This window comes from Chenopodium album, chromosome 24 (assembly GCF_948465745.1).
Source record: "Chenopodium album chromosome 24, dcCheAlbu1.1, whole genome shotgun sequence".
NCBI lineage: Eukaryota > Viridiplantae > Streptophyta > Magnoliopsida > Caryophyllales > Amaranthaceae > Chenopodium > Chenopodium album.
In genome coordinates this window covers 20,469,141-20,490,641 of record NC_137857.1, presented here as the reverse complement: position 1 = coordinate 20,490,641, position 21,501 = coordinate 20,469,141, and the positions used below count along the sequence as shown (strand labels likewise).

Genomic DNA, 21,501 nt, shown 5'->3' with positions numbered 1-21,501 from the left:
CTGCTGACCACTATCACTTCCCTGTTGATCAACATTCAGATTATCAATCCCAGTATTAGCTTCCTGAGCACCAGATTTCTGAACTGGTTTCTGAACTGGTTTCCAGACTTTCTGTGGATTCTGTCTCCTCTAACCTCTCCCAGTTTGAAACCTCAGCTGATTCCTCTCCTGCACCTTATGATTAGGGCATTGAGGGTCCCCAAGTCCAACCCCACCACACATCTTACAGATCACAGGTCTCCATTCATACTTCACAACTTGTTTTATTGTGTTACCAAATTCATCTAAAAATTCAATAGAATCTGGCAATTCAGCATTAAACTTCACTTCTATCATTATCCTAGCATACTCTAGTCTTTCTTTAGTGGCTGTTGCCTTATCAGTCTTGATAGGAGTCCCTATCAAAGAAGCCAATTTCATTAAAGCTTTTTGCCCCCAATACTTCAACTTCAACCCAGGCAATGTAATCCAGATAGGCACCATGTCCACAGGCTCAGCAGCAAGGTCCATCCCAGCCACCCATTGTTTCATTATGATAGGTTTATTATCAAACCATACAGGCCCTGCTCCCAAAACTCTATCCCTTGCCTCTATAGTCTTAAATCGAACCAAGAAAACACCATTCACCATTAAAGAGACCTTGTCAACCCCAAATCTTCCCCACATTCTTCTAGCAAATCCATTAACAACAGATAGTGGCGGTTTAGTACCAATTATATGGCAAACAATAGCAGAATTCCAAAAATCAATCTCAGGTTGCACATCCTCAAGAGTAATCTGAATCTTATTACCTTGACCCCTATCACACCTATCACTATTCAACACACCCCCAGAAAGGTCCACTCCCTCATCCCTAGTCCCACTAAACAAGCTCTCTCTCCAATTCAATCGAGCTGCATCAGTAGAATTTGGAGAAGGAAAAACAGGGGAACGCAATTCGGGGATCTCGGAAATTGGGGAAAAAGCATTCATAGTACAATTAGAGTTGCCAAGCATCAAAATAGGAGTTGGATTGTTCATATTCAATACACTATCACAGCATGCAACATTACCAAGCTCATCATCAATGGCGGATGAAGAAGAATGAATTACCTGAAGCCAGTTGTTAAACTCCTGCTGATGCTCTCCACGTTCCTCCTCCGTTACCTCCTTCACTTGCATGGTGTTCTCCATTACTTCATCGAGCCAACTTTCAACCGAAACATCCTCAGTAGCTATACTCTGTTCCTTCCTCTTCGTAAAATTCCTTACTCTGGGTCCTTAATTCTACTTTGCTTTCTACTTCTTCTTTGATTTTGATCCAGAATTCTTGCTTGCCTTACCCATCTTCCTCTTCGCCATTAAAATCGAGCTCAAAATCGAAGATCAAAATCGTGGGTTTCAATCGGATTTTCGCTTTCTCTGTCTAGTTCTTGAGACTTTCTCTCTCTAACTTTCAACTTTCATTTTACTTTCATTTGACTCAATTAGCTTTGTTGAATGCATTTGACTTTCATTAGATTCAAAAAGCTTTGTTTGAATGTGTTTGACTTTCATTTGACTCAATTATATTTGTTGAACGCATTTGACTTTCATTTGATTTAAAAAGCTTTGTATGAATGTGTTTAACTTTAATTTGACTCTATTATCTTTATTGAATGCATTTGACTTTCATTTGATTCAAAAAGTTTTGTTTGAATGTGTTTGACTTTCATTTGAGTCAACAATCTTTGTTGAATGCATATGACTTTCATTTGATTCAAAAAGCTTTGTTTGAACGTGTTTAGCTTTCGTTTGACTCAATTAGCTTTGTTGAATGCATTTGACATTCATTTAATTCAAAAATCTTTGTTTGAATGTGTTTGACTTTCATTTAATTCAATTAGCTTTATTCAATGCATTTGACTTTAATTTAATTCAAAAAGCATTGTTTGAATGTGTTTGACTTTCATTTGAATCAATTAGCTTTGTAGAATGCATTTAACTTTCATTTGACTCAATTAGCTTTGTATGTATGTGTTTGACTTTCATTTGACTCAATTAGCTTTGTTAATTTCATTTCACTTTCATTTAATTCAAAAAGCATTGTTTGAATGTGTTTGACTTTCATTTGATTCAAAAATCTGTTTGAATGTGTTTAACTTTCATTTGACTCAATTAGCCTTGTTGAATGCATTTGACTTTCATTTGATTAAAAAATTATTTTTTGAATGTGTTTGACTTTCATTTGACTCAATTAGCTTTGTTGAATGCATTTGACTTTCATTTGATTCAAATAGCTTTGTTTGAATGTGTTTGACTTTCACTTGAGTCATACAGCATTATTGAATGCACTTAACTTTCGTTAAATTTAAAAAGCTTGTTTGAATGTTTTGACTTTCATTTGACTCAAAAAGTTTTGTTGAATGCATTTGACTTTAATTTGACTCAATTAGCTTTGTTGAATGCATTTGACTTTAATTTGATTCAAAAACTATTGGTTGAATGTGTTTGACTTTCATTTGACTCAATTAGCTTTGTAGAATGCATTTTACTTTCATTTGACTCAATTAGCTTTGTATGTTAATGTTTGACTTTCATTTGACTCAATTAGCTTTGTTAATTGCATTTCACTTTTATTTAATTCAAAAAGCTTTGTTTCAATGTGTTTGACTTTCATTTGATTGAAAAAGCTTTGTTTGAATGTATTTGACTTTCATTCAAGTCAATTATCTTTGTTGAAAGCATTTGACTTTCATTTGATTCAAAAAGTTTTGTATGAATGTGTTTGACTCTCATTTGACTCAATTATCTTTATTTAATGCATTTGACTTTCATTTGATTCAAAAAGCTTTGTTTGAATGTGTTTGACTTTCATTTGACTCAATTAACTTTGTGGAATGCATTTGACTTTATTTTATTCAAAATGCTTTGTATGAATGTGTTCTACTTTCATTTGACTCAATTATCTTTGTTGAATGCAATTGACTTTCATTTGATTCAAAAAGCTTTGTATGAATGTGTTTGACTTTCATTTGACTCAATTATCTTTATTAAATGCGTTTGACTTTCATTTGATTCAAAAAGCTTTGTTTGAATGTGTTTGACTTTCATGTGACTCAATTAACTTTGTTGAAAGCATTTGACTTTATTTGATTTAAAAAGCTTTGTATGAATGCGTTCTACTTTCAATTGACTCAATTATCTTTGTTGAATGCAATTGACTTTCATTTGATTCAAAAGGCATTGTTTGAATGTGTTTGACTTTCATTTGACTTATTAGCTTTGTTTGAATGTGTTTGACTTTTATTTGACACAATTAACTTTGTTGAATGCATTTGACTTTATTTGATTAAAAAAACTTTGTATAAATGTGTTCTACTTTCATTTGACTCAATTATTTTTGTTGAATGCATTTGACTTTCATTTAATTCAAAAAGTATTGTTTGAATGTATTTGACTTTCATTTGACTCAATTAGCTTTGTTGAATGCATTTGACTTTTGTTTGATTCAAAAAGCTTTGTTTGAATGTGTTTGACTTTCATTTGAGTCATAAAGAATTGTTGAATGCACTTGACTTTCGTTTAATTTAAAAAGCTTTGTTTGAATGTGTTTGACTTTCATTTGACTCAATTAGCTTTGTAGAATGTGTTTAGGGTAATTTTACCCCCCATGTGGACCAACCAGAGGGCGACACGTGTCAGCCCAAGGATGGTCCAAAGTGGACCTATCCCTTCTTGACACGTGTCATCCCAGATATTTGGGAAAATGGCGGCCTTCAGGCCTAAATCCCGAGAAAGCCGCAATGCGGCGCAGCCCACCACTGATTAGGGTTCTGGGACCTAATCAGGGGCACCATTCCCAAGGACCCTATAAATAGGGAGATTCCCCTCTTTTGGAGGGCACTTTTTTCCATTTATTACAAACTATCCCTTTGATAGAGACAACTGAGCTAGAAATCCTAGCAGATCCCCACCTAAATTTCCGCACCTTTTTCTCTCCTTCCAAGTTACTAACTTGATCGTCCGAGGCGGAGCACCTACCAATTGGTGTCTCCGATTGTCTTGCAGGTATAGGTCGTTCCGGACCAGTCTTCGAGCTGTAACTCTCCCGAGGGACAAAAACACCCAAAACATTTGGCGCCGTCTGTGGGGAGAGTACCTCAAGATGGTTCAAAGTTCTGTACCAATTCTCAACTCTACTTCTCTACGTCCGATTACTCAGGCGGGTAACCAAGAGGACTTGCAGCCGGTTATTCAACCGGAAGGTTTTGAAATCCCTCAGCCTCCGCCTCAGCCTCAGCCAGAGGTATTCACTGAGGAGGAGGAAGAAGAAGACAATGATGTGGAGACCTACATAACCAAGGATGGCTCCCTCATCTCTAAATCCATTCGTTACAGAGATCAACTGGAGCAAAATCTAGACCAGGCGGGCCCAAGCAGGCGCCGCCCTAGAAGGCTAGAAGGGGAAACCCAGAAGGCTAAAGGTCAAGCCCCAGTCACCCGAGATGAGCTCATGAAATTCATGACCTCTTTCAAAGGTGAAATCAAGGCCATGATCAACAAAAACTAGGCAGGCTCTAGCAAGAGTCCGCCGGCTAAAAAGACTCCCAATGATGGGAAGAAGAAGAAGCCGGTCAAGGACAGGCAGCTAACTCCTCATCCAAAGGAGAAGGCAGCTGCAAAACTTGACTGGTCTAAGATTCTGATGCCCCGGCGATCCCAGCCGGAGGCTCAAAATGCGTCTACCTTCGATGCTAGACATGTCATTAATCGGAGGAGATAGCAAAAGTCTGAGTCAGCTTCTACCTCAAGCTTTCCAGACAGCTTCAAGGAAGCTTCTGCAAGGAATTCTATGTCCTTGCATGAGAGTCGGACAGGCGGTAAATCCGTCAACACCGAACCTCAACTCATGATAGGGTCTATGCCATACGCACCCCAGGCGTAGTATGGGCAATATGGCCTCCAGTTTATGCAGCCACCCCCATTCGGAGGTCAGGCGGCATATACCAATGTCCAGCCACTGGACTGGCAGCTACGGCTAATGAGGCTAGGCGAACAGTCGTCTGCCTTTGCAGCCAATATAACCACCAACCCAGAAGACCACCTGATGGCATACACCAACCTCATGTGCTTACAGGGTTGGTACGATGCCACCTAGTGTTGATGTTTCCCGGCTACACTGAAGGGCATTGCCTAACAGTGGTTTGGCAACTTGCCAGCCGGCTCAATTGATTGCTTCAAGAAGCTAGCCTTCTTGTTTGCCACCAACTTCTCAATGAACATCCCTGCTAAGAAAACGAGCCTTGATTTGAGCACCGTTAAGCAGGGTGAGAGGGAAGGGCTACGCTCATATGTCAGGCGGTTTAACCTGGTCAGAATACAGATCTAGGGACTTTCTGACAAGGTGGCTTTCACAGACTTTTTCAAGGGTCTGAAGGACGGGTCGGCTTTTAAGTTCGACCTTGTTAGAAAAGCGGCATTTACGCTACAGGCGGCCCTGAGGGAGGCGGAGAGCTAAATACAGGCTACCGACCTCTGCACGCCTGGTAGCCAGTCAGACTCCAAAAAGTCTGACAAACAAAAAGAAAGCCGGTCTGCTCAGCCGGGTAACAAAAAAGAAGAGAGCAAAAGGAGAAAAGAAGTCTGGGCGGTTAGTGATTCTGACCAACCGTCCCAGAAGAAAAAGAGAGAGTTTAAAACGTACGTCCCCAAGTACGAGTTTAACAAAGACTGCAACTCCATCCTCATGGAGGTAAAGGACCGGCTGTCTATTGAGAAGCCGAATCCAATGAAGAGTTCCGTCCAGTCACGGAACAAAAATAAATTTTGCCTGTTCCATGAGGAGGTTGGCCATGACACCAACGACTGCTTCAGCTTAAAGCGGACGTTGGACCGTCTGGACAAAGGGCTTCTAAAGTCCTACATTTCCAAGTCCCCAGCTGGGGCAAAGAAGAAGAACAAGGGTAAGTCCTCCAAGGCTACCCCCTAGCCTACTAGTAGTTCGGATACCGACAAGGATCCGGTCTACACTATAGTAGGCGGATTTTCTTATGGTGGCCCTACCATCCGGGGCACTAAGAGCCATCTTTGAAAGATGGACAAGGATGATGATGTTGAGCAGGCGTCTGCCAGTTCCACCTTCCCAGACGTCCTCACAACTGAGAAGGACAGGGGCAGCGTCCGCCGTCCGCATGATGAGCCGGTCGTCATTGAATGTAAGGTGGCCAACACACTTGTTGGACGGATCCTTATAGACGCCGGCATCTCGTCGGACATTATCAGCCTCCGGTGCCTGCAGAAGCTGAAATACAATGTCAGCAGCATGCATATGGTCACCCACCCCTTGGTTGGTTATGGGGGTGATATGGTCTACCCAGCCGGCAAAATTGACTTGCCCATCCGGTTGGGAGAAAAAGGCCAGGGACGACATATTGTCGTCAGATTCTTGGTCGTGAAGGAGTTGACCGCCTACAATATCATCCTTGGTAGGCCAACCCTCTACGAAGCCAAGGCGGTGATTTTCCCGTCTCTCATGCTCATCAAGTATGAGCAGGATGATGGCTCTGTTGGTTCCCTGAACGGGGATCAGAAGACGGCTCGGGAGTGCTACCTCTAAGCCGTTAAAGACACTGTGGCCTTAGACGGCCAAGAGAAGGAACCAATAGACCTTGACGATGTCAAGGATGCCAACCCTGCCCCACCAGCCGTTAGTAAGAAAAGAAAAAAGCCTCTGCTGGTGGAGGTGAAGAAAGAGAAAAAATAGCAGTCACTGACCGGGGAACGGTCGGACGAGCTCCGTCCCCAACCGGCTAGTGAAAATATTGATCTCGTTCTGGACGACAGCGTACTGTGAATTGGGACGGTTGCTTATGTTACTCTGGGTGCAAGCTTGGACCTTCTGCTGAAAGAATTCAAAGGCATCTTTGCCTTGGAAGTGGGAGAGATGCCAGGCGTCAGCCCGAATCTCGCTGTCCACAAACTCGCCGTGGATCCCAAAAAGAAGCCCATCCGGCAAAAGAAAAGAAACCATGGCGAGGAAAGAAGTCAGGCGGCAACTGCCGAAGTCAAAAAGCTGCGAGACGCCAGGTTCATTCGGCCTTGTAATTTCCCCGACTAGGTGGCCAATGTGGTCCTTGTCAAGAAACCGAATGGGACCTGGCGCATGTGTGTTGACTACACAGACCTCAACAAGGCGTGCCCAAAGGACAGTTACCCGCTTCCAAAGATCGACAACCTGGTCGACTCTACAGCCGGTCACGCCTTGATGAGCTTTATGGGTGCCTACTCCGGCTTCTATCAGATACCCCTCTGGATGAAAGACCAAGAGAAGACGGCCTTCGTCATTGATTTGGGGTTATTCAGTTATACTGTGATGCCGTTTGGCTTGAAGAATGCGCCTGCCACCTTCCAACGGATGATTAACACGGTCTTCATTAATCAAATTGGGAGGAATGTGGAGGCGTACATCGATGACATGATAGTCAAATCCAAGCAACAGACGAATCACCTTGCTGATCTCCGAGAAACATTCACCACCCTCAGGCGGCATAAGGTCATGTTAAACCCCAAGAAATTCGTCTTTGGTGTTGAGTCTGGGAAGTTTCTCGGATTCCTGATTGATTAAAGGGGGATAGAGGCTAACCCCGAAAAGATACAGGCGGTAATTAAACATGAAGTCACCCCATTCTGTTAAGGAAGTTCAGAGACTAACTGGTTGCCTGGCGGCCTTGGGGAGGTTCCTCACCCGGTTAGGTGAAAAATGCCTTTACTTCTTCCAAGCAATCAGGAAGAAGACCAGGTTTGAATGGGGAGACGATGCTGAGACAGCATTCCAGAAGCTAAAGGAGCACCTGATTCTCTGCCTAGGCCGGTTAGTCCTCTACCTAGGAAGACGTTGTACATGTATTTAGCCGTCTCAGATCATGCTCTTAGTGCCGTTCTCCTTGCTGAGCGAGACGGCGTTCAGCTCCCGGTGTACTTCATTAGCCATGTCCTTAAAAATGCTAAACTCCGGTACCCCATGGTGGAAAAATTTGGTCTTGCTCTATATATGACCTTCAAAAAAGTGAAGCCCTACTTCCTAGCTCATCCGGTGGTGATTTACACCGACCAGCCACTCAAGCGGCCAATGTCCACCCTGGAGTCATCCGGCAGAATGTTAAAATGGGCTATTGAAATGCAAAGTCTTGAAATCACTTACGAACCAAGATAGACAGTGAAAGGTCAGGCGTTTGCCGACTTCATTTTGGAACAATGAGGCGGAATATGAAGCCCTGTTAGCCGGAATCCGCATGTGTAAGGCGGCAGGGGCAACAAAAATTGACGCCTACTCTGATTCACAGTTGGTCGTTAGCCAATATGAGGGAATATTTGAGGCAACTCACCCGGCTATGATCAAATATCTTCAGGCGGTCAAAGAGGAGGCTGGGTCACTTGAGGAGTTTCATTTAAATCATGTACCCAGGTCTGATAACAACCAGGCGGATGCACTGTCAAAGCTTGCATCCTCCGCCTGCCATGATACGCCTCGATCAGTCTTTTGGGAAGTACTTGAAAAAAGAAGCATCTATGAAGATCCCATTGGAGTCCTAGACCGAAGCTCTACCTGGATTCGCCACAAGAGGCAGCCGTTCTGAAAAAGCGAGCCGCAAGCTTCGAGTTGAGAAATGGAGAGCTCTTCAAGGCGGGGTTTCTTAAGCCTCTTCTGAAGTGTGTAACCCCAGAAAAGGGGAAGGAAGTTTTCGAAGACTTGCACTCGGGATTGTGCGCCTCCCATATAGGCGGCAGATCTCTAGCCGTCAGAGCCAAACGACATTACTTTTGGCCCACTCTAGAGGCAAACGCCAAGGAATTGGTGAGAAAATGTGACAAGTGCAAGAAATTTGGCAAACTTAATCACCGTCCGGCTACTGATCTGACGGCCATCCACAGCCCATTCCCGTTTGCAAAATGGGGCATGGGTATTTTAGGTCCTTACACTCCTGCACCAGGCGGAAAGCGTTACATCTTGGTGGCTGTGGATTACTTTACCAAGTAGGTAGAGGCTGAGGCGGTAAAGAATATCAAGACATCAGACGTCATTTCTTTCATCTGGAAGAATGTTATCACCCGGTATGGGGTTCCTTTGTCCATGGTGTTTGATAATGGTCCTCAGTTTGAGACGCCTCAGCTAAAGACTTGGTTGGGAGATCAAGGGATCTCAAGTTATTTTGCATCAGTCGGCCGTCCCCAGGTAAACGGTCAAGTTGAAGCCTTCAACAAACTGATCTCAGACGGCATTAAGAAGAAAATTGAAAGAGTCGGTGGCTTATGGGCTGAGGAATTAATCCATGTCCTATGGGCCATCCGGACAACAGCAAAGGGGGCAACCAGTGAAACCCCATTTCTCATGGTTTATGGTGCTGAAGCCGTCTTGCCCATTGAACACTATGAGCCGACTCTCAGGGTCATGCTTTATGATGAAGAGGCAAACTGGGAGGCAATGCGCCTGGCATTGGACTCACTTCCAGAACGCAGGGGCAATGCCGCCTTGCGTCATGAGATTTACCGTCTAAGAATGACAAGAGCCTACAAAAAGAGATTACACAGGCGTCCTTTGAAAGTGGACGACCTAGTGTTACGGAAAATGAAGGCAACCGGTAGGGCCAATGAGCTTGGAAAGCTAACTCCTAATTGGGAAGGCCCCTACCGGATTTATGAAGAAGTAAGAGACGGCACCTACCACCTAGAAACTCCAGACGGCAGGCGCCTGCCTAGAACTCGGAATGTAGATAATTTGAATAAATACTACTTCTGATATTTTGTAATTTTTGTAAACAAGAAGTACATTAATGAGAAATTGCTTTTTGTTTTCACTTTTGTTTTGTTTGTTTTATGCCCCGTCTGAATTTCAGACGGGTCACTTGTTTGTTTTTCTGAGTTTGACACTTGGAAATTGAATTAATGTCTGATTGACGAGAGGCCAATGGCCAGATAATTAAGCTAAGCACAAAACCGCTTAGTGGCTACACAGCCGGTCTCAAACAAGACTAGAGGCCAATGGCCGGATGGCTGCTTTTCCCATAAATTCGCCTGTCCCAACATGGACAAAGGCGTCCGGCGACACCCATTTGGGTGCAATCGTCACAGAGAGAAGCCAACTTGCTTACTCTACGTACCAATGTAAGCGGCCACAATTGGACGGCTGAATCAGCCATCCATAGCCTTCTGACCTGAACAGTCTAAGGAACGACCAAGTTTCGGAACCCGGATGTCCAAGGACATCAGTCGGCGACCGACTGCAGTTCTTACTTAGCGTTTTTCGTTTTTAAATTGTACACATCTTCGTTTGGGGCAAAAGAGTTGTGCAATGGCTATATGAACTCTACTTAGACGGACAACACCGTCAAGCTAGAAACTGAAACGCTTGTTAATGTACGGCTGTGTACTTGGTTTGGGGCAATCACTATTGTTATTGATTGACTTACAAACGTATCATGCTCTTTGCAGCATCTGACGTTCCCAAGTCAATAAAACAACTCCATTTGAAACCAACCACACAGCCGTCCAGGGGCAAGGACAGCCGCATACTTTTGATAAGTTAGGCGAAATTCGCCGCATGCTTTCGATAAGTTAGGAAAAAATTGACAAAATTGAAAAGTGGAAACACAAGCGCAAAATGATCAAAATCGACTCAGTCGGTACATTCATTAATATTCCACCCAACCAAACGGCTGTGGTGGGGCAAATGTTATCCGGACCCCGTCCGGGAAAAGAGAAATTTTTGTTGAACACAGGTCCTCAACCGGTAAAGATACAAATATACTCGGCACACAGGCCGGAAAAGCAACTAATGGCATACTACCGCAGATAAATAAAAAAAGAAATTGGCACACAACCGCTGAATTCATTGCCCCGCAAACGGTCCCTCCTGGCCCTTCTCCCCTTCTTCAGGAGCTTCAGTCTAGGGAGCTTCAGGCTCAGGCTCGGGATGCTCAGTTTCAGCCCAGGCGATGAAGGACTCAGGCTCTGGCTCACCCTTCTCTCTCAAGTAGATAACATCATCAGTATACTTGTGAGCCAGAGCCCAGACGCCATAATCCTTGTCGAGATAGAGGGCAGACCAGGCGGCCTTGTTGTCGGCGTCCATCTCAGCAACCAGACGGTTTTGATCCGCCTGGAGAGTCGCTCGGAAGCTCTCCTGAGCTTTGGCCGCCTTCTTCTCCAACTTGGCATTTTTGCTCTTCAGATCAGCATTCTCTGAAGAGACTCCTTGGAGCTTTTCGAGGTCTTCCTGGGCCTTATTGAGGTCCTCCCTGAGTTTGGGGAGGTCCAACTCCGCCTGTTTTTAAGCCGCCTCGGCATCCTCAACCCTCTTCTTGGCCGCCTGCAGATTCGCCTCTAGCTCTTGAATCTTGGCCGCATGTGTCATTTGGGTTGCTTTAGTTTCAAGATGGTCAATTATGCACGAGTATAAAGCAACATTATTGGCGTCTGAGGCGGACTGCTTGGCCCGTCTTACCTCATCCCGCTTGCGGGTGTAAGGACGCTTGAGCCCGTCTACCCGCAGAAGAGCCTGCAAAAGTAAACAAGGTTAGTAGTGCAGGCGGAGAAAGACTTGGAGAAAATTATTGAAAATTGTTCAAGTGCCTTACCTCAGCCAGGAGGGTCATAATGCGTTCAAGATTGAACGTCTCAATCCCCGGGATAGCATCCTTATCCCGTTTGCTGACAGCCTCCAGCATGGCCTTGGCATGCTTCTGGACGTCTGGCTAGCGGGGAGATTGATCTGCACCATAATCAGCGTCAGATTGAGATACTAAAGCAGCGCCTATCTGGTTTCGACCGTCGGAGGATGACGTCTGCTGGGAGTGTGATTTCACTCGCAACGGCCATCCCAGCTCAAGCGGGGATTCAAAAGGGTTCTTACCTACAGAGCCGGCCAGACGAGAGCCGCTAGCAGGCGTGGTGAACCCCCCGGTTGCAGATAGGGGGTTGGCCAAGTCAAGGCCAACAGAGCCGCTCACTCTTTCATTCCTTCCCCCTATCCGCGTTTGTCTCCCGCCTGGGGCGTTGGGAGTTGCGGTGGAGGCAGCCTTCTTGGAGGACTTACTGGGGTTAGAGACGGGGGTCTCCTCCCTAGCCCGTTTGAGGGTCTTCTCAAACGTCTTATCCACCTTCCCTCCTTGAAAAAACAAGCAAGTTAATGTTAGCAGTCGAAGAAAGAAAACTTTGAAAGTAAATTCACAAAAAGGGTCAGGCGTTTACCTTGGCCTTAAGCTCTCGCGCTTGGGCCTCCGCCAAGTCTCGGCGGATCTGTGCAGAGGACCGTTTAGGGGTCTTCTCGTCTGGCAACATGTTCAAAGCTTCTTCTGCAAAAACAAAAAGGGGAATAAATTAGTACATCATCAAAAACATTTTCGACACAAAAGTACTACAGACGGAAAAGTATTCAGGCGCATACGTCTGATGAACATGTGCCCTAGCCCGCAGGCGGCTAGAAAGCATTCATCCCTGAGCCAGGCGCTCTTAGGGATCCAGTTCTTGGGGACTTTTGTTGTCTCCCCGGTTGACAATGTGGCGTCTGTGAGGCCGAAGAAGTCAGCCTCAATTATTTTGTCAAAGTCCTCATCCGGGATCCGGGGAAGACAGCATTTCCGACCCAAAAGGTCGGGCTTCTTATTGTACTGGCGGAGCTCGAAGTTCTCCCGCCTAGTGGGAGCCGTCATCAGATAGAATATGTGCTTCCAGCCATCAAATTTTGAGACCTTGTCCAAGGTCATCATGTATTGAGGGAACGTGGTTAGAGTATACCACGCTTTGTACCCTCCTGGGTTGAGACTAAGATAATGCATCTTAGCAAAGGATTCCCAGCCGGGGTGAATTCCTTGGAATTCACAGGCGGCAACATACCCCAGAATATTTGCCCAAGAGTTGGGGGTAAGTTGCCAGACTCCGAGGCCGTAGCCTCTCAAAATTGCCTTCACCGCCTCGTGAAGGGGGAAGTGAAGTCCTGCCTTGAACGTCGCCTCAAAACAGCCGAAGTAGCCGTTGGCGTTTCGTTCATCGTCTTCCCAGGAAATGGTGCCGTCTGGGGAGGCACCCTTATTTTCCACCCGTCTCCCATTGGGTGCATCTTCAAAAAGTTTTCAAGACCTCTTTCCATAAGGTCTATATCTTTGAGGGAGACGTGGATCTTGAAAGGATCATCCTTATCCTTCCATTTCTTCCTCACTATTCTCAAGCGGAGGAAGATCGTCACTACTCTCTGAGGAAGAGACGGCGAGTCCGCTTCCCGTCTCCTCCCCAGATTGGGAGACAGAAGCTGAGGCGGCCTCCTCACCGCCTTGGTCGCACTCGTCCAAAAACGAGTCAGGAGGAGTTGGGGGGCCACGCAGAGGGGATCTCTCCGGAGCCGTCTGGTGTTCAGAGCCAAACGTCTCTCCCTCAGGCGTTTGGCCGCCTGAGCCTTCACTTCTATAATTAGGGTCTTGTGCCGTCTGCATCGTCCGAGCCATTGTGTCCTGCACAGATGCGCAAATGGTCGGAATCCAAGCAAGAGGGTGGTCCCAACACCCTGAGACGGCACTACCAGTCCTAGACTCAGCCATCCCTGGTGAAAGGCTGGATTCTACCCTAGGTTGTGCCGTGTGTGTTGGTGATGAATCCATTTATTGCAAGGAATATATACAAGCGGTAAAATGAAAAATGAGCTGAGAGAGTCAGAGATGGTACCTTTAGATTTGAGATCTGAAGGTAGACGGGTCCGCCTGTGACTCATACGGGTGACTTCTGCTCTCTCTTTCAAGATTCTCTCTATTTTAACTCTGAAAATTTTTTTGAAACGTACAAATATATGAGGGTAAACGGCTATATAAAGAGGGTAAATGAAGGGGTATTCCTGTAATTTACCCAAAAGGTGAACAGTGAAATTTTGGCGGTAAAATTGCCACCATTCAAAGAGTGACACGTGTCACAGATGCCACGTGGCGTGCCACATCACATTTGTGAGGGGCAAATGTTTAGGGTAATTTTACCCCGCCATGTGGACCAACTAGAGGGCGACACGTGTCAGCCCAAGGATGGTCCAAAGTGGACCTATCCCTTCTTAACACGTGTCATCCCAGATATTTGGGAAAATGGCGGCCTTCAGGCCCAAATCCCGAGAAAGCCGCAATGCGGCGCAGCCCACCACTGATAAGCGTTCTGGGACCTAATCAGGGGCACCATTCCCAAGGACCCTATAAATAGGGAGATTCCCCTCTTTTGGAGGGCACGTTTTTCCATTTATTACAAATTGTCCCTTTGATAGTGACAACTGAGCTAGAAATCCTAGCAGATCCACACCTAAATTTCCGCACCTTTTTCTATCCTTCCAAGTTACCAACTGGTGTCTCCGTTTGTCTTGCAGGTACAGGCCGCTCCAGACCAGTCTTCGAGCTGTAACTCTCCCGAGGGACAAAAACACCCAAAACAGAATGCATTTGACTTTCATTTGATTCAAAAAGCTTTGTTTCTAACCCTCTTCTACTTTCTTCTCTTCATGTTACTTTCATTTTTCAATTTACAACTTTGGATTATTGAGATTTGTGAGTTTTGAATATATTTGAGTCTTTGATAAACGGTGCATCTAGCATGATAAAGGACTATTTTTGCAGGCCGTTTGGTGTTATATTTGGAGCTAAGTTGAGGTTTGGAGACTTGGAAGTGAGTGAGGAGCAATGCACAAGAGGATTTGATGAAGACCCTGTGCGCGGGCGCGCAGGCCTGGGAGAACCCGCGCACAGGGAAGCTCAAATTTCCAAATTCTGGCAGAAACTTTTGCGCGACATCTGCGCGACATCTGCGCGGGCGCGCAAATAAAGGCTGTGCGGGCGCGCAGGCCTGGGAGAACCCGCGCAGATCGTAGACAAATTTCCAGATTCTGGCAGAAAGTTTTGCGCGACGTGTGTGCGCCATCTGCGCGGGCGTGCAGTACAATTTAGTGTTCTCTTTACGGGTTTTTCCCACCCATTTGTAGCTTGTTTGCCCCCTTTTCTCTCCTTTTTGTTCCTCTTTTCTTTGTTTGCCTTTCTCCTTGTTTTCTTTGTTTTTGTTTTGTAGGAATCAAGACATTGGAAGAAGAGCAATTCACCCAAAACTCCCCTGTGTGCGGGCGCGCAGCACTGTGAGAACCCGCGCAGGATGGCTCCATGAACAGAACACAAATAGAAGATTTGTGCGCCTTGTGCGCGCTTAGTGTGCGGGCGCGCGACCTTGATGTGTGCGGGCGCGCAGCTCTGGCAGAACTCGCACAGAACAACATCAGAAGCAGAATCAAAACAGAGTGTTGCGTGCGCCATGTGTGCGCCTTGTGTGCGGGCGCACACTCCTCAAGCGCGGGCGCGCAGTGTTGCTGAGAGAAGGCGCGCATCCATGGGTTTCATTCTCCGTACCCACAGATCTGCGGGCGCACAAGATCTGCGAGGGCGCAGACACAACTTCTGCGCGGGCGCGCAGTGTATGTGCGCGGGCGCGCACCGATGAGCTGCAGTCTTTTTATTTCGTATTTTTTGTATCTTTTAAGGGACCTATATATATAGGTCGTAGGGAGTTTAGTGCATCATCTATCATTACTTAGAAACAATTTAACCCTAATCTAGTGAGAGAAACTTCATTAGTAGAGAGAGAAAGTGTGGATTTCCATTGATGAACTTGGATATTGAAGAAGGAGCTTGATTGAATATTTGTAAATCTTCATCTTCAATTAATGAGCAATCTCTTACTCTCTTTCTTTACTTTTGTATTTAGTTTTATTTGCTTATTTTGATATTTTCCTTCATTGCTTATTGATCATGTTGATGCTTATTGATTTGATGATTGATATTGTTTTCAATATGATTTGTGAGTAGTCACCTAGCCAAGGGTGTGGGGATGGTGTAGTTGTTGATTGATTCATGCTTATGATGTTGGGGTTTTGTTAATGGTGATTAAAGTCTTTGTATGTTTGATATTCTTTAATCTTCTTGCAAGTGCACATTGTTAGTTGATTAAAGGTGAATCTTTGCTAACAAGAAACGGAAGTTGACTTAGTTAAGGTTCATTGTTATCGATAGTTCTTTGATTGCACCTTCTAATATATGGTTCTAGTGTGGAAACATGGAGGCTATGTTAGGAGAATTTGATTAACCCCGGAAGGCGGTTAGATTGAGCTTTAATTCGATATTCTTGCATACTTAGTTTACCATTGCTTTGCTTCCGTGTTATTGCATGATCAATTGGCAACTACATCTACCTACTTCCCTTGGTGTTTAGTTATATTGACTTTTAATCATTCTTAATCTCTAGTTTAATTTCTTAGCTTTTCACACTTCTCGTTCCGAGGTAGCTTAAGCATTAAGTAGTGAATGTGGTGTTTATGCATGTCTCCTTGTGGTTCGACCCCTATACTTGCCTTATACTTGTATTAGGTTTGTTTAGGTGTATAAATTATATTTGACCTAGGGATAGACTTCTGACGACGCGTTTATTCCCTTGTCAAATTGGCGCCGTTACCGGGGAGACGGCTTCCATTGCTTTTTCATTACTTTATTTGAGACTATCTCATTCCTTGTTTATTAGTATTTGTTACTACTTGATACTTGTCATTGCTTACGTTCTCCTTAGCTTTGTTGTATGAACAGAGGACGAACTCGCTCAAGGTCTTTGATTCCCATTGATCCGGAGCTAGAAAGATCTTTGTCCTTACTTCGAAGAGAAGCGAGAGCGAGGAGTAGAAATTCTCACACCCCAACGAAAGAAGGAGTAAGAGAATTGGAAGATACTCCACCATCTTCACCCTCAAGTGAAGACTTAGATAGCCCTAATTCGCCATCAAGTCCGGAAATCAACCCCTTTTCAATCTTTAAGTCTGAAAGTGAAGAAGGTTCTAAAATGGGAGAGAATACACCTTTGAGTCGTCTTGGGGCTCCCGAAGCCTTTAGAGCCCAAAGTGGGATCCTAACTCCTACCACTCAAGCCAACAATTTCGAAATCAAGCCCAATTTGATTGCTTTGATAGAGAGGAAACAATTCTCGGGTGGGAAATTTGAGAGCCCTCATGAGCATTTACAAGAATTTGAGAAATATTGTGACACAATCAAAGCCAACGGAGTGACTCAAGAGTACATCCGCCTCAAGATGTTTTCATTTTCTTTAATTGGGAGAGGTTTAGAATGGCTAGAGAAGGAGGTGCCCCCTAACTCTCTCACAACTTGGGACCAAGTAACTACGGCTTTCTTGAAGAGATTTTACAACTATAGGAAGACCGCCGAGGCTCGGTCTTTGATTCAAGGCTTTCGCCAAAAGAGTGGTGAGACTCTAAGTGCGGCATGGGACCGGTACAAAGAGCTTCAACGTCAATGCCCACATCATGGGATACCCAAGTATCAACTCATCCACACTTTTTATGGAGGTCTCTCACCTCAAGGGAGAACAAGCCTAGATGCCGCCGCCGGCGGTCCTATCATGAACAAAGGAGAGGATGAAGTGGAATGCATCATAGAAGAGGCCGCAAAGCATTACGATGATTGGTATGAAGGAGAAAGGGATGCCACTTCTAGCAAGGGTGTCTATGCATTGGAGCAAGCCAACGCAATCAACAACCTTTCAACCCAAATCTCCAAAATGGCAAAGCAAATGGATGAATTGATGAAAGAAAGGTACAACCCTCATGGTAATACCTCCCCTTCAACCAAGGGAGGCAATGGTATGACCACTTCTTCCCCCTCTTCTTATAATAAAATGCCTCAAGGATGCATGTTTTGCTCAAATTGTGAAACCTATGATCATGATACCTCCCATTGTGTGTATGTTTGTGAAGTTCAACCCCCTCCCTATGAACATGATGATAATGTAGAAGATGTCAATGCTATGAATTTTGCTCCTAGAATGGAAAATGTAGGGAACTTGAGGCCAAACTCCAATCAAATGGGGAATTGGAATCAAGGTGGAAACCGTGGTTGGAACCAAAGTGGTGGTGGTTTGGTAACCAATACCATGGTGGGGGAGGCCCTTCCAATTTCAATGGAATAGGCTACTCTAACCAAAGGGGGTATGGCTACCAAAACCAACAACCCAACTCCTGATACCATGACCATCAAAATTAAAATTTTGGTGATCAAGGTAACATGGGAAACAATCGACAAAGCAATACTCCCAACCAAGGCACCGGAGGCAATAGGGGCCAAAATGTTTCTAACTATGCCCAAACCAATAGGCCTCCGGGTTTCCATCAAGCCCAACTTCCTCCACCTCAACAACCTCTTCAAATTGAGGCCCCTCCTAATGATCCCGTGATGGCTAAGCTAGATGCCATCATGAAAATGCATGAGGAGGAAAAGAAGAGAAATGAGGAGGATAAAAAGCGAGCCAATGCTCATATGAAAGCGCTTCCGGGAGGCAACCCGAGTTTCTAACCCTCTTCTGCTTTCTTCTCTTCATGTTACTTTCATTTTTCAATTTACAACTTTGGATTATTGGGATTTGTGAGTTTTGATTATATTTGAGTCTTTGATAAACGGTGCATCTAGCATGATAAAGGACTATTTTTGCAGGCCGTTTGGTGTTATATTTGGAGCTAAGTTGAGGTTTGGAGACTTGGAAGTGAGTGAGGAGCAATGCACAAGAGGATTTGATGAAGACCCTGTGCGCGGGCGTGCAGGCCTGGGAGAACCCGCGCACAGGGAAGCTCAAATTTCCAGATTCTGGCAGAAACATCTGCGCGATATCTGCACGGGCGCGCAATAAAGGCTGTGCGGGCGCGCAGGCCTGGGAGAACTCGCGCAGATCGAAGACAAATTTCCAGATTCTGGCAGAAAGTTTTGCGCAACGTGTGTGCGCCATCTGCGCGGGCGCGCAGTACAATTTAGTGTTCTCTTTACGGGTTTTTCCCACCCATTTGTAGCTTGTTTGCCCCCTTTTCTCTCCTTTTTTTTCCTCTTTTCTTTGTTTGCCTTTCTCCTTGTTTTCTTATTTTTTGTTTTGTAGGAATCAAGACATTGGAAGAAGAGCAATTCACCACAAACTCCCCTGTGTGCGGGCGCGCAGCACTGTGAGAACCCGCGCAGGATGGCTCCATAAACAGAACACAAACAGAAGATTTGTGCGCCTTGTGCGCGCTTAGTGTGCGGGCGCGCGACCTTGATGTGTGCGGGCGCGCAGCTCTGGGAGAACCCGCACAGAACAGCATCAGAAGCAGAATCAAAATAGAGTGTTGCGTGCGCCATGTGTGCGCCTTGTGTGCGGGTGCACACTCCTCAAGCGCGGGCGCGCACTCCTCAAGCGCGGGCGCGCAGTGTTGCTGAGAGAAGGCGCGCATCCATGGGTTTCATTCTCCGTACCCACAGATCTGCGAGGGCGCACACACAACTTCTGCGCGGGCGCGCAGTGTTTGTGCGCGGGCGCGCACCGCTGAGCTGCAGTCTTTTTATTTCGTATTTTTTGTATCTTTTAAGGGACCTATATATATAGGTCGTAGGGAGTTTAGTGCATCATCTATCATTACTTAGAAACAATTTAACCCTAATCTAGTGAGAGAAACTTCATTAGTAGAGAGAGAAAGTGTGGATTTCCATTGATGAACTTGGATATTGAAGAAGGAGCTTGATTGAATCTTTGTAAATCTTCATCTTCAATTAATGAGCAATCTCTTACTCTCTTTCTTTACTTTTGTATTTAGTTTTATTTGCTTATTTTGATATTTTCCTTCATTGCTTATTGATCATGTTGATGCTTATTGATTTGATGATTGATATTGTTTTCAATATGATTTGTGAGTAGTCACCTAGCCAAGGGTGTGGGGATGGTGTAGTTGTTGATTGATTCATGCTTATGATGTTGGGGTTTTGTTAATGGTGATTAAAGTCTTTGTATGTTTGATATTCTTTAATCTTCTTGCAAGTGCACATTGTTAGTTGATTAAAGGTGAATCTTTGCTAACAAGAAACGGAAGTTGACTTAGTTAAGGTTCATTGTTATCGATAGTTCTTTGATTGCACCTTCTAATATATGGTTCTAGTGTGGAAACATGGAGGCTATGTTAGGAGAATTTGATTAACCCCGGAAGGCGGTTAGATTGAGCTTTAATTCGATATTCTTGCATACTTAGTTTACCATTGCTTTGCTTCCGTGTTATTGCATGATCAATTGGCAACTACATCTACCTACTTCCCTTGGTGTTTAGTTATATTGACTTTTAATCATTCTTAATCTCTAGTTTAATTTCTTAGCTTTTCACACTTCTCGTTCCGAGGTAGCTTAAGCATTAAGTAGTGAATGTGGTGTTTATGCATGTCTCCTTGTGGTTCGACCCCTATACTTGCCTTATACTTGTATTAGGTTTGTTTAGGTGTATAAATTATATTTGACCTAGGGATAGACTTCTGACGACGCGTTTATTCCCTTGTCAAATTGGCGCCGTTACCGGGGAGACGGCTTCCATTGCTTTTTCATTACTTTATTTGAGACTATCTCATTCCTTGTTTATTAGTATTTGTTACTACTTGATACTTGTCATTGCTTACGTTCTCCTTAGCTTTGTTGTATGAACAGAGGACGAACTCGCTCAAGGTCTTTGATTCCCATTGATCCGGAGCTAGAAAGATCTTTGTCCTTACTTCGAAGAGAAGCGAGAGCGAGGAGTAGAAATTCTCACACCCCAACGAAAGAAGGAGTAAGAGAATTGGAAGATACTCCACCATCTTCACCCTCAAGTGAAGACTTAGATAGCCCTAATTCGCCATCAAGTCCGGAAATCAACCCCTTTTCAATCTTTAAGTCCGAAAGTGAAGAAGGTTCTAAAATGGGAGAGAATACACCTTTGAGTCGTCTTGGGGCTCCCGAAGCCTTTAGAGCCCAAAGTGGGATCCTAACTCCTACCACTCAAGCCAACAATTTCGAAATCAAGCCCAATTTGATTGCTTTGATAGAGAGGAAACAATTCTCGGGTGGGAAATTTGAGAGCCCTCATGAGCATTTACAAGAATTTGAGAAATATTGTGACACAATCAAAGCCAACGGAGTGACTCAAGAGTACATCCGCCTCAAGATGTTTTCATTTTCTTTAATTGGGAGAGGTTTAGAATGGCTAGAGAAGGAGGTGCCCCCTAACTCTCTCACAACTTGGGACCAAGTAACTACGGCTTTCTTGAAGAGATTTTACAACTATAGGAAGACCGCCGAGGCTCGGTCTTTGATTCAAGGCTTTCGCCAAAAGAGTGGTGAGACTCTAAGTGCGGCATGGGACCGGTACAAAGAGCTTCAACGTCAATGCCCACATCATGGGATACCCAAGTATCAACTCATCCACACTTTTTATGGAGGTCTCTCACCTCAAGGGAGAACAAGCCTAGATGCCGCCGCCGGCGGTCCTATCATGAACAAAGGAGAGGATGAAGTGGAATGCATCATAGAAGAGGCCGCAAAGCATTACGATGATTGGTATGAAGGAGAAAGGGATGCCACTTCTAGAAAGGGTGTCTATGCATTGGAGCAAGCCAACGCAATCAACAACCTTTCAACCCAAATCTCCAAAATGGCAAAGCA

At 44.8% G+C, this 21,501-nt stretch overlaps 1 protein-coding gene and 2 non-coding genes across 3 annotated transcripts; all 3 read right to left on the bottom strand.

Annotated features, from left to right (window-relative positions):
* Positions 1–13: 13 nt before the first annotated feature.
* LOC145610634 (uncharacterized) lies at positions 14–1,173 on the bottom strand. Its single transcript, XM_081665941.1, has 2 exons — positions 135–1,173; positions 14–21 (listed from the first exon to the last, which is right to left on the bottom strand). Exons 1-2 carry the CDS (start codon positions 1,171–1,173, stop codon positions 14–16), a joined length of 1,047 nt encoding a protein of 348 aa, XP_081522067.1.
* A 16,057-nt stretch (positions 1,174–17,230) lies between these two features.
* LOC145612832 (small nucleolar RNA R71) lies at positions 17,231–17,336 on the bottom strand. Its single transcript, XR_014106748.1, has one exon. It is a non-coding gene; the product is annotated as a small nucleolar RNA R71 (small nucleolar RNA).
* A 3,801-nt stretch (positions 17,337–21,137) lies between these two features.
* On the bottom strand, positions 21,138–21,243 carry LOC145612831 (small nucleolar RNA R71). The gene has a single exon (XR_014106747.1). It is a non-coding gene; the product is annotated as a small nucleolar RNA R71 (small nucleolar RNA).
* Positions 21,244–21,501: the final 258 nt, after the last annotated feature.